This window comes from Gadus morhua, chromosome 15 (genome assembly GCF_902167405.1).
Source record: "Gadus morhua chromosome 15, gadMor3.0, whole genome shotgun sequence".
NCBI lineage: Eukaryota > Metazoa > Chordata > Actinopteri > Gadiformes > Gadidae > Gadus > Gadus morhua.
Window position 1 is genome coordinate 16940550 of NC_044062.1, and position 18262 is coordinate 16958811.

At 43.1% G+C, this 18262-nt stretch overlaps 1 protein-coding gene and 1 long non-coding RNA gene across 2 annotated transcripts in view; one reads left to right on the forward strand and one right to left on the reverse strand.

Moving 5' to 3' along the window:
* Window positions 1-3550, forward strand: part of ccdc85a (coiled-coil domain containing 85A) — a 22996-nt gene extending 19446 nt beyond the window's left edge. Inside the window, exon 4 of the mRNA XM_030379931.1 lies at window positions 1482-3550. Within this exon, the coding sequence (XP_030235791.1) occupies window positions 1482-1497 (16 nt within the window). The 3' untranslated portion in view covers window positions 1498-3550. The remainder of the gene's footprint in view (window positions 1-1481) is intronic.
* An 8313-nt stretch (window positions 3551-11863) lies between these two features.
* On the reverse strand, window positions 11864-17676 carry LOC115560075 (uncharacterized). Its single transcript, XR_003979675.1, has 2 exons — window positions 17462-17676; window positions 11864-12987 (listed from the first exon to the last, which is right to left on the reverse strand). It is a non-coding gene; the product is annotated as an uncharacterized LOC115560075 (long non-coding RNA).
* Window positions 17677-18262: the final 586 nt, after the last annotated feature.

Genomic DNA, 18262 nt, shown 5'->3' on the forward strand with positions numbered 1-18262 from the left:
ACATTGAGGCCTGAAGAAATATCTCTATTGAATGTACTGTGTGTGGGAGAGTGTTTGGACTGAGATCGGACTCACTTTTATTGAATGCAAACCGAAGGATTCATATATGGATTTCTGATGCACAAATGTGTCTTGTTTGAAATAAATGGAGTAAAAATACTAATTGTATTTCAAAGTATCTGCTATTTTCATCAAAAACGTATTATGTTGTTTTTACATTTATATACCATCCAGCCTTTACAAACTGCCTGTCATTGTGAAGTATACTGCATTTCTGTGTGGTTTTGTTGAGACTCCCCTGCAGTGGCTCCATTCACAAAGGATTTTTTTCAACAGGGAATAATCTGTAGCCAATCAGAAAGCTTCTTCCATTTCAGTGATTCACGTTAGCCTAGATTTGAGGGTATGATTTAATGTGATCACCTAGCATTCAATCTGTAAAGAATGTATTTACAAACAGGATTTCCCCTCAATAGATATAAGTCACTTCTGTCACTAGTGTTGCTAGCCTTAGATATAGACAAGTATATCTATATCTATGGTGGATAACACCACTGGATTTTCTGTTGAACAATAACAAGTCCCGCTAGCAACCATTCATATATAAACGTGTGTATCCAACCGTCCCCTATATATTCATGGCTAGCAACGCTAGTGGTTTAACATCCCACACGAGAAGCAGTTATAAATACAGGGTCAACAGTTTGCATATAAATGTTACAAATAGGTTTTGGATGTACATTGAAATACTTTTTAATACATATATTTGTGGATTTCAGCCTCATTTATTCAAAGCAAAATTACATTTTTATATATACGACAGAAATACATCTGTGAACCTTATTTTAGTCATACATGCAGATTCTATCGATTTTTACTTTACATTTATAACAGTAAATATTTAATTAATTTATAAAGAAATCCCCCAAAACATTTGTGAATCCTTCTGTTTGTATGAATTAACTGAGGCTCATCTGACTCCATGAGTGAGCCTGTGTTAGTGTGCGGGTGTGCGGGTGTGCGTGTGTGCGTGGGGGCCTTCCCCAAGGGGTCACGGTGGCCTGACCCCCACCATAATGCGTAGGCTGCAGGGTGGGAGAACGAGAGGTGGATGGATGGTGTGAGGGAAGGAGGAGGGAGGGTGTTAGGGGAGACTAAATATTTAATGTCAAGGTGCTCCCTAATGGTGGAATGTATCAGCTCCTGGGCTTCACCTGGGGCGACTCGCTCCCTGGGTTCTGCTGAGCAGAGGAATACCGCCCGCGCTCCACCACCACCCCCACCACCCCCACCACCACCACTCTGACCCTGTCCTCACCACCACCACCACCCCGCAACCACCCCACCACTCCTAGGGTGCACCCCACACATGTGGGGCGGGGCGGTCAGGGAACATGCCATCTGTGGCCGTGCATTATCTCACCTGCTTTCCTTTTCTTTCTTTCTTTCCTAACATACATCCTTCCCTCCTTCCCTTGCAGCTTTGACGCCTCCTGACCGTGATGTGGCCCCCTCAACCTCTCGTACCATCGGATGCTGCACAGCCAACCTGCTGCAAGGAGAAAGAGACAGAGAGAGAGAGACAGAAGGAGAGACAGAGAGAGAGCCAGAGAAAGAGAGAGAGAGAGAGAGAGAGACAGAGAGAGAGAGCATGGCATTCGACGGAGAGACGGGTGAATGGAAAGACACCTGTCCCTTAATGTGAGAGTTCCAACACTTCAGGATCACTTTGCGATCAGGAAGCCCCTGAGGGCGCAGGATACGGACAGCGATAGACCCCCCACCCCCCCCCCCCCCCACCTCCAACCAACCCAACCTGTCTCTCTTTCTCTCTTCGATGTCACGTAGGCTGACCTACTGCTGCTACTGCTGTGATGGACCTCCGTGAAACCTACCCCCCACCCCTTTAGTCCAACATTGCCAAATTAAACTGAAAAAGGAAGCAAAAAACAAACCAACAAGAACAAATTGATATTTGCCTACAGAATATAGAGAACCATTGCATTGAGGAAAGAAACGAAAAAAGATCTTTAGATGAACTGCTATTCTTAGCACAGTGATCTTTCATACCTCAAAAAAAAAGAAAGGTCATTCTGATATGCCAAATATTGGGAGAAAACAACCTTTTTTACAACAACCTGATGTATAGGTATCGAAAAAGATGAGTCATTGTTCTAAAATGTGCTGATTCAGAAGATCTCTGCTTACAAAGCGATGTCGTCATAGGAGTCGGGGCGGTCAATGTTTGTAAAGTAGTCACAGATTAATGAACAAAAAAAATGTTTTCCATAAATCAAATGGAATTAAACATGAAATAATTGAAATCATCAAATGTTTGTTGGCAGGAAGAAAACGATATGCCCCTCTTACCGATCTGTTGTTTTCTCGCCCGAGGCACAAACAACATCCTCTGTTTATCCATGATTCATTATTTGGCTCATTTATTTATTTGTTTTACTCAATCGTTTCCGAAAAAATCTATTGCAGTATTTTCATATTCATGACTGTTTGTAATTATGACTGTGTTTAGGAGAGAATAGGGGATGAGGAGGGAACGTATTATTATTATATATTAAGTCATCTGGTATTTTATGCGAAAAAAATAAAATAATTACATCCCAGTGTTACAGCAAAACAAACAGAAAAAGCAACGAACCCTGTGTCAGAGTTAACATCGTGTAACCATGGCAACTCCCTGTGTGTGTGTGTGTGTGTGTGTGTGTGTGTGTGTGTGTTTGTTCCTGCGTGTGCGCTTGCCTGCATGTTTTTGTGTGGGATTGTCCCCTCCAACTCAACCCATGGGTCTGTTTTTGTTTTGGACGACATGCCTCCCTGTTTCACCATCAGCCAAATAAACAAAACACATAAACACATCAAAGGGTTCCAGGATACAGGATATTGGACGGGGCTCCCTTGGGATCCCAGCGCAGCGGCGTAAATACCGGAACGAAAAATCCCCAGTTCGGGGGGGCACGTCCTCAGGTACGACGGGGGTGACACAGAACATGTTGGGGAGCCACCCACGCCCTCGCAGTGGTGCGGGCGTGAACGTGCTCCCAGGCTGTTTGTGAGCTCTTTAACAACACAACACACAGACAATCAGCATCCCTGTCGGGTCCCCGGGGATGGGGTATGGCTCGGCTCGGTGTTGGTCTGATCTGTGGTGAGGTACGATTTAAGAGAGAGGGGAATCGTATCCCATGACGGTAGAGAGATCCTGCACTGGAGGATCTCGACTAGCAGCACCGCGCAACTCGTGGTACCACACTTATTGATCAGCATCATTTAACGCTTCGTTTCAACGTTGACATTAGGACGGTGCTTCTCATTTTGTACTTGACTCCGTCAGAGTGCGATTAGGACAAATGGCTCTGGTCTAGAGTGATTCAAGACGTTCGCTTTCAGCTGCAGACCTAGGATTAATGAAGATGACATTTACATTCTGTACACACGCAACCAGGCACACACACACACACACACACACACACACACACACACACACACACACACACACACACACACACACACACACACACACACACACACACACACACACACACACACACACACAAACACACAAGCACAAATAGGCCCCACATACACACACCACACACACACACACACACACACACACTCACACAAGCACAAATAGGCCCCACACACCACATGCACAGACACCACACACACACATACATGCACACACACACATTTGTACTCCTGTTGCTCCTCTCCCTGTGATTTGTAAGACGTTGTTGATGACCGTAACATAACAGTATATAACAAATCCTTATCTTTTTAAAAACCTGAGAGTAGTATATCTGCTTAGTTTTATAAATATATAACAGGTATTATTTTTGACGTACAGACATTATATAACTAGTATATCCAGAGATGTATGTAGAAGCTATAATAAAATGTCTTTATGTAATAAAGAGTACTCAGAGAACAATGTTTCTTAATTCCTTTGACCGGCATCATACCCTCAAAGCAAAGTCTTTAATAAATCACCAGAATCATCCACAGACTATCTGATATGGACGGCTCAATTTCCCGAAATCGGAAATGCTTTTTGGAATAGAGCCAAATCATTAAAGGGTTGCGTCATACCAACAGAGCATCATATAATCAGATTTAATCTGAGGAGAACGAGACATATAATCCCCAATGTTACCAAAATGGCACACAGTGCAGCGATGTTCTGAGTGTTCTGTCCACCATGCTAACATCTTAATCTGTCTGTTCTCAAGATTATACTCTTCTATTTGAAACTGTAGACCCTGGAGAAACAATTGAGAGGGAACAGAGTATTGATTGTTTTCCTACAGTCAATTGTGCTTATTCACGCGGGAGCACTGGACCGCTAAAGTGCCTTTTCCCACAATGTTGGATTCCCAGTAACTATGCCCGCACAGTGGACCCTGCCAATCTTATTGTTTATCCTGCTGGGCACAGTGTGTGTGTGCGTGTGCGTGTGCATGTATGTATATTTGTGTGTTTGTGTGTGTGCGGATGTGGATGTGAGTGTAAGTGTGTGGAGGGTAGTGTGTATGGATGTGTGCATGTGTGCGTGCTTATGTATGTATGCATGTATTTGTGTATGCCTCATGTGTATGAGTATGTGCATTGTGCGTTAGTACGTACGTGTGTGCATGCTTGTGTGTGTGTGTGTGTGCGTGTGTATTGAGAAACAGATTGCAAATATGACTTGCATTTCAAACAACACTTGGATCTCTCCAGTGTCTGACCGCTGCGCCCTGTGCTCTCCGATAATACTATATCCATACTGAAGTGGAGTATTGTCTAGCAAGCAGCATGCGCGGCCTCATAAAGATATCCTGCTGGTGGGGAACTTAATTCCCCTGGCAGACCGATAGTGACGCAGGCTTGCTGCTGCAAACTGAAGGTTGTGCAGGATATTGTGGTGTAGCAGCAGCAGCATTCCACACATTTATCCTGACTCATCCTTGACTACATGAGAATAGTAACCATGTTTCCTTTTTTGATGCATATGCATCTATCATGAAGGACTTCCAGTTTTGGTTATTCATCGAAATGTTGCTTTGCCACAGATTTAAGTAAATGTGTGAATTGATAACATGACGTGGTAATACGGAAGATGTTGTTGATATTGTATATGATTACTATATATGATTAGTAATCATATATATTTTGAGCACAGACACAGACCTTATGGTAGGGCTTATGCCTCTTAGTTATGTTTTAGGTTAGGTTAGACAAGGGTCAGTAAAGTGTGGCAAACCCTGACCGCAAAAAATAAATAATGTGCATCAAGATATCTCTCTAATGCAGTGGTGATATACGGCCACTATAATTGTAATACCTCAACTGAAACAATATTCTAAATGTGATGCTACACTTAATTACCTTGATGGATGATGGATAAACTATGTCTCCTTTTCTTCTCAAATCAAATTGCTTTAGAGAGAAAGAAATCCCAGAACTGATTTGAGTAGTAGGCGGTTTGGTGGGTTTTCCCAATTGTTCTTTAAAATTGTTTCATAGTGAAAGTTGAACAACTTGTGCGATACCCAAACTACCCCATAAATACACCATATTTGTTACTACTTAAACCTTGCAAGTTCATACTTAACCATGCCTAAAATAATACCTACACTATATTTAATTTGCCCTATTTGCTTAAACACCTGAACTGCAACGACTGTAAGGATCCCCCCAACAGATGAGAGTAACTTAGGCCAATTCAGAGTCTCACCAGCTTAATACTGTTAATACTAACATACAGCCCAGGGTTCAGTGTATCAGATATAGCATGTGCATGCATAGCTTCACTTCCTTATTACTGTCTGTATATGCATGCATGAATCCTGTTGCTCTAGGGAGATCCACCATTTCCTTTCTATTTATTGATTCATTTTAAAACCCTCTTTGTATTACTGTAAACGTAATGGGTGTGTGCGTGTGCGTGAGTTAAAACGGTGTTCTCTATAAACAGCAGTCATATTGATTTCTCGGTGGCTACCAGACATGGAGGATAGTTCCCTTATTATTTATTAACTGGGGAAGGCGAGGGATCCAACTCATTTAAATATGAGCCACCTACAACACTCTCCCACCCCCCACGCCCAGACCTGGGGTGGGCACACACACCATGGTATGAACAGCAGTGTGTGGTGTGCTGATTTAGACCTATCTCTGTCAGCAAATTATACAAGAGACACACATCCCTGCAATCTGCATTGCAGCAGAGTGGGAGGGTCCTTCTCTCTCTCTCTCTCTCTCGTTCTCTCTCTATGTCGCTCTCTCTCGTTCACTCTCTCTCTCACCTGCAGGGGGAATGCATGAGTGTGTGCATTGCTACCTGTCAATTGCTATGCCGACTGGTCCGAGGCTGAGTTTCCATCAACCTATTTCCCCGCAAAATGTTTCTTTTAAAAATGACCCTATAATGTAAATTCCGCTTTACAACATGAAATGCTGCTTCTGAGACAGAGGAGTCAAAAGCAGAAGATGGAGGAGTCGAAAGCAGAAGATGGAGGAGTCACAAACAGAAGCAGGAGGAGTCGAAAGAGCAGGAGATGGAGAATAACTGTGGTAGAGAGTGGGGCAGGTTGGCAGGTGCTGTAGTACTGATGATTGCTCCTTGCTGTCAGAATGGTAACGTTAGCAAGTAGCTACGATACAGGCGGGTGCATTTAAACAAGGAAACTGACAGATCATCAATCACATTTCTTTATATACAAACAGCATACACACTCGGAGAACTTCCGTGTGTATTAAATGTGCTTTTCGTATATTATATATATATAGTAGAGTATATATAGGAGGCCAGGGAGAAAACAGAAACTGATTCATCGTTGTGGAAGGCTTTGATTGAAGACTTGGAATGAAGATCTAACAGAGGGTTTTAAGAGATGTCGGAGACTCATAACCTACAAGTTATACAATAACATATACTATTTAGTTGATGTGAGACATTCTTAAAAGAACAATTTGTTCCCATAAAGACTAATGTCAGAGAGAAATGTAAATAACACAGGATTTTTATAGGAAAAGTAATACTTAGTCAATAACATTTTCACATGTACCTTTTCATATTAATAAATATCTGAATGTTCTTGCGGGTCATTATGCAATATTGCAAATGTCAACAAAATCACACTCCACCGTTGGACCCAAACACTCAGAATGAGGCTTCAAAACACAGCAATCAACCGAGCTGCCTGCCACACACCGCAATTACTGAATTCAGGCGGCTTTCCACAAAGCTTTTAGCGTTTGGTCAGGTTGCTATGACAACTTGGTGCAGTTTTAGTGGTCTTGATCTGATTTCCCCTGCAGCTTTGCTTAGGATACACATGCTTAACTTTACCAACCTTAAGTGTGTATCTATTTGCAACAGTCTGAAAGCATGCAGCGCCCTTAATCTCAGCATTGGTTTCTTAAGGGACATTTTGAAGCCAGATGTTCAGTTTCTTGTTGGTTGCCATGGGGCAACACAGAGAGTCACAGGAAAATGAATAGACCACAGCAACCAAACACGTCCCTACGCACACTTTAGGAATCCACCATCACTTTTTCATCCAACAACAACTGTCAACATCGAGCACATGGTTTGCATTAGAAGAAGCAAACGGCAGTTGGAATTGTGTGCTTCAAACCTTAAACTGTGTTTCTTACCGTGTTGACATGTTTACAAAGTAAATTGACTGACTGCTGGTGGGAAGAAACTGAATGTGTGTCTGTCCTACACACTCTGGACCAGCATGGATTAGTATGCATGGGATATGCGACGTCGTGATACATCTCCACTTTTATACGTCTTTTCACTTTGAAAGTCTTAACATGCGCATGGGGCAGCGAAGCATCTCAGGGTGAATCAGTCTCAACATGTGACCTTGTAGAATTGTAATCCCACTTGCAAAGAGACAACTAAAAACATCCACCACCTGGCGATATCAGGCTAGTCTTTCTCATATCTGTCATCTGTTTCCATGTTATATATTACCATGCGTTACTTTTAACCCGATCTTAAAGTGCAATAAGGCCACATTACATAAGAATGATGTAAGACAGCGTGCGTACGGGCCAGACACACACACACACACACACACACACACACACACACACACACACACACACACACACACACACACACACACACACACACACACACACACACACACACACACACACACACACGGACATAGAGACACAGACACAGAGACACACACACACACACACACACACACACACACACACACACACACACACACACACACACACACACACACACACACACACACACACACACACACACACACACACACACACACACACACACACACACACACACACACACACACACACAGATGTACATAAGCATGCGCTCACACGCGCACTCATTGACCCCGGGAGCGGTTATGTGATCGCCTGCTGAGCCGTGTACAAAGAACCGGCCGGCGAGGCTAACTTCTCCATCTTACTTGCACTGTTGTAGTGTGATGATCACTCTTTTCACGGCTCTAGTCTCGCTGACTAAACCGCAGTAATCCTCTGGATTACTACAACTAAGATAAACCCATCCTAAGAAATCCCTCCCTCCAGAAGTTGGTTTGTGTGTGTGTGTGGGTGTGTGTGTGAGTTCCGTGCGGGATTTGCCAGCTGTATTTGAGAATCAGCTCGGCATTTTAGAAGTGTTAGTGGTAGTAGTAGTCACAGTGCGTCGTAGTGGTAGTAGTTGTCAGAGTAGCATTAGCAGGAGTAGTCTTTTGAATCAAACGAGTGAAGACAATAAAACTGAGCCTTCTTTGCTGAGTAGACGATACTTCAATCTAAAATATAACGTAAAATTACACCAATTGAGGTAAATTGAACATGGCCATTCAGTGCACTTAGACACTATGGAAGGTAGATACAATGGACATTAGACTCAGTGTCAATGTAAGACAAAAAAACCCTTTCTTGTTCCCAGAATTGCTAGGTTCACCTGTATTTAAGGTTTTGTTGGGGGGTACAAAGAGAATGACAGTGTATTCAGGTATTGAGCATGTAGGGGCTAGAGATCTCTACAAACTGTGGAAACTGGGAATTGAAGACCTTTTGTTCTGGTGACAACGACCCTCTCTAAACAAGTGCACTTCCTCAGATGGTATTAGGTGTGGGTGTTTGTGAGGGTGAAGGGGGATGTTGCGTTGAAGATAAGTCTTACATGTTTTGCAACCCTCGGAGCAGACTATCTATCCAATACATTCCTCTGAAAATATTTTGCTTGCTTGAGTTCATGTGGGACGTCTTTAGATCAAATCCCATTATACTTGAATAAAAGAAATACCTTCATAGCATTGAGTGTATAATAACACTTACATTTTGATTAAGGGCATTTAGCAGACACTTTTATCCCAAGCGATTTACAATACATCCATTTGTCATAAGAAGGATAAACAACAATATATTGCTGTTGGCACAGTATGTACCAGCAGCAACATACAATAGGTTCATGAGAGGGGTCTTTTTAGGAGCGTTAGGGAGGAGAAGGGGTGGTGGGGGGTAAGGGCGGCGCCTATGCAGTCAAGGTGAACTCTGAACAAGTGACTCTTGAGTCTCTAGGACTCTGAGGTCCTGACATCAGCAGGGAGCTCGGTCCACCACTGTGGTGCCAAAACAGAGAAGTGTTGTGACTTTGTTGTTTGACTTTTGGCTGCTCTTAGCGATGGCACTACCAGGCGCCCAGCTGAGGTAGTTGAGCCGAGCGCTCGCGCTGGGGTGTGTGGTTTGACCAACGCCTGGAGGTAGGAAGGTGTAGTTCCGGTGACCGCCTTGTAGGCCAGAACCATCGTCTTGAATCTTGAATCTTGAGGTTGGTCACATGGGCGTATTGTGTTAGGTTGAACACGAGCACGAGTAACACCTCATCAATTAGGTCTCTTATTTATCAAGCCAAATATTAGTTTGTTTTGATGGATTTCAGTGGGTTTTAAATTAATTGATCACCATTTTTAGTAGTCTTCAGCAATTACAGAACCCCTATTTATGCCTGCAAGTAAACTGGAAGTATTTACGGACTTTGACATTGCGTGGCTGGTTGCAATAAAACAAACTAATTCACGGTGTGTCCATGCAGTGAGAACACAGCACACTGAGGCCTCTAGAACAAAGCAAAGGTGCAACGAAGGCAAACTTACCCCTGTCCCATTCGTCCTGACCCACGTATACTCCAACCATAGAGGGAGGACACAACACATCAGAGGTTTACTTCTAATTCGAACAACAGTGAATGCACTTTTTTAACCACCTTCCTATAAAAATAGTTTTATTCCTGCAAACAGATGAGTTCAGACGTGAACAGGCCCACATACGTTAACGAGTATGGAAGATCAGCCCTGAAGGTACATACTTTGTGGCATGGTATCGTCTCACAAGGTTAGCAACTCAGGAGGAGTGCAGGGTACAAACTGACCCTGACATCTTGTCTCATTGAAAGTGAACATTCAAAGAAGCACATGATGCACATATCCAGTCACGCATACAAGGGTACAGGGTACAGACGGCCAACACACACATATACGCACAATGTTCAAACGCTGGTGGGCAGTGCTAGTCATGCATGCCCCCCCCCCCATTAGGTGATCGCATGCCACAGTCCCTGCCGTAAGACTGAGCAATCTAAAAATAAATCAAATTATTTAATTAAACTTTGACGTTCGTCTTCATTAAGTATCAGTTTCCATTCTTTAGATAGATCTCTCTCCCTCTTCCCCCCCCCCCCCTCTCTCCCCCTCTCCCTCTCTCCCTCTCCCTGTCTCTCTCCCCCCTGCTGTTATTTTGTCAGGCCGTTGTCTGACATATCAAGAGCATGATTCTGCTAACTGCACAGAGTGTGCTGGTAGCAGCAGGTGTTCCAGAAAAGGACGCGCTGTGCGGTTTGCCTCAGAACGGGTTCGCAGCAGGGGCCCACCAATGCATGTCCATGTACTGATGCTCAGACCAAACAAGAAACCGTAAAACTAATAGTTTGTAAGATAAATTCATAGGGGAGCTCGGAAAATGATAGGATTCTTATAATGGTAGACACAATGGAATGGACAACATAACAACAACAACGACGAAAACATAGTGTGCTTGTGTTATTATGTGAGACTCTGTTTCCTGACAGACATGCTTAAAAAAAGCTTCTTGCCAGCTTTCATTGCTCTTTCCGGACTGGCAGACTGGCTCTGTTGGAACCAGACACCCCACATCTGTTTGTAGCTGAGCGTGTGTGTACGTGTGTGGTTGAGTGCAGCGGTGGTCCTGGTGGATGTGTGTGTGTCTGTGTCTTTGTGTGTGTGTGTGTGTGTGTGTGTGTGTGTGTGTGTGTGTGTGTGTGTGTGTGTGTATGTGTGTGTGTGTGTATAATTTAGACCTTACTACTTTAACAGGCTTCATAAGGGCAAGGGCATGGACCTAAATGTATTTTAACATGCCATGTAGAGCCTAGTGCATATCTTTAGGGAAGAATGGGAAAAACGAATAAAAGTAAATCGATAGAATAAATCAAAGAAGAAATTAATTCAATACAATAATGCAAAAGACGATTTAAAAATGAAACAGATGTCAATTTATAGCATTTACAAAGACACACATCAATGATTGGTGTCCATATCCGGTCTGTGTGTTATTGTGTCCAACCAAGTCTCCCTCAAGCCGTATTCTCTTGGATATTTCCTGATTGTCATTACAATCTCCACTCTCCTTCAACCGAACCCTTTAGATAACACTTAACTAGGCTTAACAATATCTCCACTCTCTAGCTCTCACTCGCGATTCCACCTTTATTTTCCTGCATCAACTCAGCTCTCCTTGAGAACGACTTGGTGGGACACAATAACGATAACGGATCATGAGAAGTGTAAAGAAACACGTTTTATTTTTCTGCAGGGATTGTTTCCATAATGTTAGAATATAATCTGAGCCTGTCAGTGGAAAAAAAAAAAAAAATGCCCTTTAAGAGAACGTACATTGACGGCTGCTCTTACCCCAAAGGATTACATTGGATCCCATTTGCCGGATTAGGGAGGCAGCGCTCTCGCGCAATACTGGACCAATTTAAAAAATCGTTGCCCGCATTAGTCCCTTACACTTAAAATGATGGGAAGATAGGCTCCAGGTAGAAAGATCCAGAGGTTTTCCTTCAAGGGCTGGCCAGATAGGGGGCAATTTCACTAATAGTTTGTTGATGAAGTAATGAAGAAATACATTTAACAATTTGTTTGTTTAATTTAACCATTTGACTATTGTTGCTAGCTTTCAATCCAATGTTTGCATCGGCACATTACACATTGAAACTATTGCTCTTCGACTAGAGTTTGTATTCATCACACTTTTAAATAATGAGGTTCAAATTGAACATACTAATCAATTAATTAGCACAGTCCATCCTGCTCCATTGCCGCGGGTAGGATGGAGGATTTCTCAGAGCTGCAGAAGCCCTGGCTCTGCTGCCTGCCACCGTGACCCTGACACAGGGGAAGCAGGGGCACAGGAGGCGCTGGCTCTCCTGGAAGACGGTGGAGGATTTAAAACAGGAGCTGGACCCAGGGCTGACCTGGAGAGCAGAACGTGACAAGACCCCTGGTTCAGGCAGTCTGTGGTGGACAGAAGTCATCCAGGAGTTTCAGGAGCAGTTGCAGGGGTCCCAGCTCCGCTAGCTGCTTTTATTTGAAGTCAAGTTGAGCAGGAACCTTCCTGTGAACCACAGCTGCCTGGCTGTAGGCCAACCCGAATAGCTCCTACTGTATTTCAGTATGTAATGACGATGTAAGATAGATGTGCACGACAATTATGCTACCCATGTGATCAACTTTGATAGCTGTATCAGGAGCATGGAGAGGGCTGCTCTGAGGGAGGAGCCAGACACCATCACCAGCCAGGGCGTGGTCGAGGCAGGGGTGGAGTCGGCGGCTGCCTCGGCCTCAGAGGAGGATGTCCGGTTGGAGGGTCTAGGGTCTGGTGGGTCACCAAGACGACCTGAAGACCAATGAAATTATAATGATTATTTGTTCCGACTTACACTTCATGGTCTCTTTTTCCCTTTTTTAGAAACCTTGTTGTACCGCCTGCCTAAGGGCATGGTGCAGATGATCAGTTTAAGTTACTGACAAATATATACCTTCACAGGTTTTAGGAAAGGGTGTTTAGAAAACAGCCCAAAGCAGCAGCCTGAAAATGCACGGAGAGAGCAGTGAATCACACGACATAGACCAGGTTTACTGAGGAAGAGCAGAGACAAGGATTCCTGCTTCCATAGGAGCAAAATTCAATTGCAACAGAGTTTGCTGGTCGTGGAGTGTTAGTATAAGCTAGAACCATCATTCTATCATTCTTTTGGTGTGTTATAATGGACAAGTTCCTAAATGGTTCTACTTCTATGGGGGTGGTGATGCACACTACAAACCTGCATACTTAGCATCTGATTAATCGCCTTTCGAGTTAATTAAATGTATTAAATAAATTGTATATTGAATCGTTTTTTAATCAAATGTTTTACTGTTTACATTTAACTCAAAGTGATTACAAGTTGTTTAGAAAAACTCATGACAAATGTAATATTCATACAAAGCAAAAAGCTGTAACTTGGAACACCATCAAATTCTCTTTGCTGTCCTGGTGAATTGTTTTGAAGATTTTTCCTCGCTGAACAGAGATGCCCCAACAAACTTGCTGTTCAAGATCTGCACATGGTGCATTGTGGGAAATCGTGCACTAACTTTCAGAAATGAACACACAAACAAGATCTGTGTGCCTGTTTGTGTGTGTGCACGAGTGTGTGTGTGTGTTAGGTCTGTCTGTGTATGTGATTGGCTGTGTGGGTGTTTCAATGTGTGGGAGGCAGTGTTTAGAAACTCAGATCACAATCTTAGAGTTGTCTGTCAGGAATAAGGAAGAACGACTGCGTGGGAACAACAAAGAGACGGAAGTAAGAAAAAAGTCAGTTTCTTTCCCCAGTAACATTGCTTATGCAATGTGCCTGAAATATTTATCCTCAAAATTGCTTGAGCTCAATGTAATGCCTTTATATTTACAAGATATATTCACTGAAAGTACATAAGAAGGCCAACATTCATGGTATTTTCATTTATTAATGTGCTTCACTTTTTATAATTGATGACTTTGTTATAATATTCTACTTCAAAATACAAGAGTGAAGATCACTTGAGCTTCTTGATAATATATGCTGCACCAAATTGATTCACTAACAGTGCTTCTAATAAACTAAACTAAATATAACTGGTATTTTCCTTGTTTAATAATTGTCTATGTGTACTATGTTAGGGATAATGTATAGAACGCCGGTCATTATCGGGAAAATAAGCACCGACAGGGCGAACCGGTCTTGCTTTGCCCTGAAGGGGCTTTTTTTCGATAATGACCGGCGAGGTTGTATACATTATTCCGCTTATTACACGGCTTCTTGGCAAAACAAGAAAATATCTTCACACGGTGTGAATTTTACAATTTATTTGTTACCAGCATTCGTAATGTTGATCAGCAGAGAAATAGTTTGCCAAAGACGTTGACATCGCTTAGCAACCGAATATGCTGGGGTTGATAAGTTACCGGACTACTTGCGGGGTGGTACGAAAGGTGGCAAAAAAATCCACTTTCCATGACAGCGGTCATTACATGCTTAGTAACGGTGAATTATGTAAGGGATAATGCATAGAACGCCGAACATTATCGAGAAAATAAGCTCCGACAGGGCGAACAGGACACCGACGCGCAGCGGAGGTGTCTTGCTTCGCCATAAAGGGGCTTATTTTACGATAATGACCGGCAAAGTTCTATACATTATCCCGCTTATTACACGGCTACTTGCCAAAACGAAACAATTTATTTACAATGTATTTGTTACCAGCATTCATAGTGTTGATCAGCAAAGAAATATTCCGCCCAAGACGTTGACGTCGTCAACGTGTGTTACCGAAGGCCAAAAGTCCTTTTGTTTACCCTGACAGCGGTCATTATTCATCCGTTGCCAATGAATTATCCAAAAATAATTGACCGCCGGAAGTTGTGAAGTGCCCATGCAAGTGAACGGATCGTTAAAAAGACCTGTGTAATAACAAAAAAGAATTCACCGCCAGTAGTTGTGAAGGCCCATGCAAGTGAACGGAGCGTTCCACAGCATTGAGAAGAGCCGTGTAATAAAATAAAATAACGTATCAGTCAGACATTAAAATATATTGTTCATTAGCTGGTAATGTGAATCTGTATCTGTTCTAGTGTGTTATGGGTATGATCGACCGGATAGCATAATGATTTTATTAATCATAAATCCAGTGAATGGATCAGCACCATGGACAGCTCACTTGAAAAGGAGACTGGCCTCTAAGCCTGTCAAAGAGGAAGAGGAAGGGTGTTTGGCGGGCTCACACTTCCTGTTGAAGAGCACCTTCTGTATTCTTTGATGACAGGGCATTTTAGTCATTACCCTCTTCCTCATAATATGTATGCCTTCAGTCCCCAGACCCTTCGAAATGCACCCACCCACACAAACCTTCCCATTCACCCTACATTCTGTCTGTTGACCTAACCTATTTGTTGTGCACACAAAACAAATGCCAGATCCCAGATCTATTGTTGTGACTTAAAAACCAACATCCACCCATAGTTAAAACAAACTCTGACAACAGAAACTCAAACAGCTAGGAGTGACAATAGGACTTCTGTGAAATGAAAAAGCGATGTTATTTACCCAGCACAGCAAAGAGAGATGAGCAGCACACAAACAATTGCTCAGACTTCTGGGCAAAAAAATAAACAATAGCGCTCCCTCATTGCAAACGGCGTTCATTTGCATGGGGACACTGCGGAAATGAGTTTCCCCACAGTGATGGATGAGGCATCAGTCTCCCTCCCATTTAAATAGACGGACCCAAAGAGGGCTGGTGGGAGGGGAGGGTGGATGGGAGGGCGGGAGGGTAGAGCGGGGTCGTGGGTGGGAGGGTAGGTCTGGATGGTGGGTGGGGGGGAGGTGGGGGTGGTGTGTGGGAGGGTAGGTCGGGTGCGGTGGGTGGGGGTGTTGATACATTGGATTTGGAACTTCTCCCAGCTCCATGTGATTCCCAGGATGGATCCCTTTTGCATCACGACTTCTTGTAAGCCCATCAGCAGAGCTAACGGGTTCTGAATGGGGGCTACCGCCACCGCCGCTGGGGTTGTGTTAGCGTGCCAACACCAGCGTGGAGACGGATGGAGGAGATGATATTTGATATTTTTCAGAAAGCTCCTGCTCCGTCCTCACTCCCCCACACAGTTGAGCTCTGCATGAAGGCAGCAGCACAGGTACAACTAACATGGCTGCCACATTTTTTTGTTGTTTTCTTGTCACACACATAGACCATATTTAACCAGTAAGAGTCTCTCATTTTGGGGGAAAGAAATGCGTATATTTTGTGTCCAGAACTTTGTATTATGTGGTAGGTTTAAATAAAATAAAAATAGCCTATATATGAAAATAATCGAAAAAAGTAGAGACATGTATGCCATGAAAAAAATTAAAGCTTGTTCATGCCAGAGAGAGCAGAGTCTCTGCTGTCACTCTTACTAATCCCCGATGTGTTAAAGCTGGTGTTTAAGCATCCCAGACACCGGCACCACAAAGGTGATGGAGTGCCCTGAGCATCCCTTTTGGTTTGCTGCAAACGTGGAACTTGTGGGTTATTAAAGAGCAACAAGTAAGTTATCCATCATTTTGACATTCCTGAGAAAATAAGCCAGTCCGTTTGGATTTTAATTCAGAGTTAGTTACCTCCAGAATATTGTTGAGCACATTATAGCAATTATATAAGTGCATTAAATTCTTTAATTATAAATAGTAGGATTTAATCTGTTACTTATTTCCCCCTTGTTAGAGGCAAAGGATAACAAAATCATTCATTTGTATGAAAGGATTTAGCTAATGTTGGTAGTTTATGTTTTGATGATAAACCCATGCTTAGAAAGAAGTCAAGTTATTTCTAACTGGACTTTTGGATCTAAACTCAAACTGTGACTAGAACCACGTGTGTCAAGACAAACGGTTGATCAGAGACTAGCAATTGATAGCATAATGGTTCACTAGCACTGTAAACAGTCAACTCACAATTCACTCAAACTGCAATCATGAGAGGTGTGGACTGAACACGGCTTAGCAAAACAGTACATCAATCTTAACAACCCTGGTCACTTTCTCTCCAAGAAAACCATATCTTCACAAATCAATGAGATTCATCCAATAATACAATATATATCCATTTTCATTGTCAGGCCCATTATGCAGCCGCACCACATAAATTTTTATTTATGTTATACGCCTGGGAGAAAGTATTCCACAAGTAATCCCATGATAGAGATTGAGTGATCAGATACCATAGAAACAGAAGGTGCACAATATCAATGCATTGACTCTCAGGCATTGAAATACCTAGTCAGTATCCATCCTTAAAGAAGCCCCCCTTACCATCATGTCCATCCATGCTATTCTTCTGTTAGTAACCGTTATGTTTGTCCGGGCCAGCGTCTGCTCATTATGGGCTACTAGCCGGCTGATAGGAGGCCAGCAGCACAGTTCATTCACAGCCTTGTTAGATCGCTTTATAATTAACCGCCCAGTCTAGAAGATGAGAGTTTCTGCTGACTTGCTCTTAAAGGCGCACACACACAGACACACACACAGACGCACACACACTGACGCGCACACACACACACACACACACACACACACACACACACACACACACACACACACACACACACACACACACACACACACACACACACTCAAACACACACACACACACACACACACACACACACACACACACACACACACACACACACACACACACACACACACACACACACACACACACACACTCAAGCACACATATACAACATGCAGACACATAGACATAAGCTACATTGGCGACATGTAAAAATCATTTAGCACACACACACACACACACACACACACACACACACACACACACACACACACACACACACACACACACACACACACACACACACACACACACACACACACACACACACACACACACACACACACACACAGACAGACACAGCGTGGTGGCTTTAGCTATCTGCCCCAGCTGAACCTGATGCAATAGAAGCGGGAAACAGTAGGCAACTCATGCATTGTGGCCGTTTGGTAACGCAACAGCAATGAAATGCAGCAGTTACCAAAAGGCTTTCAATGCACTGTAATGACTTCTGCTTTTTTTTTTTTCCCTCTCTCGCT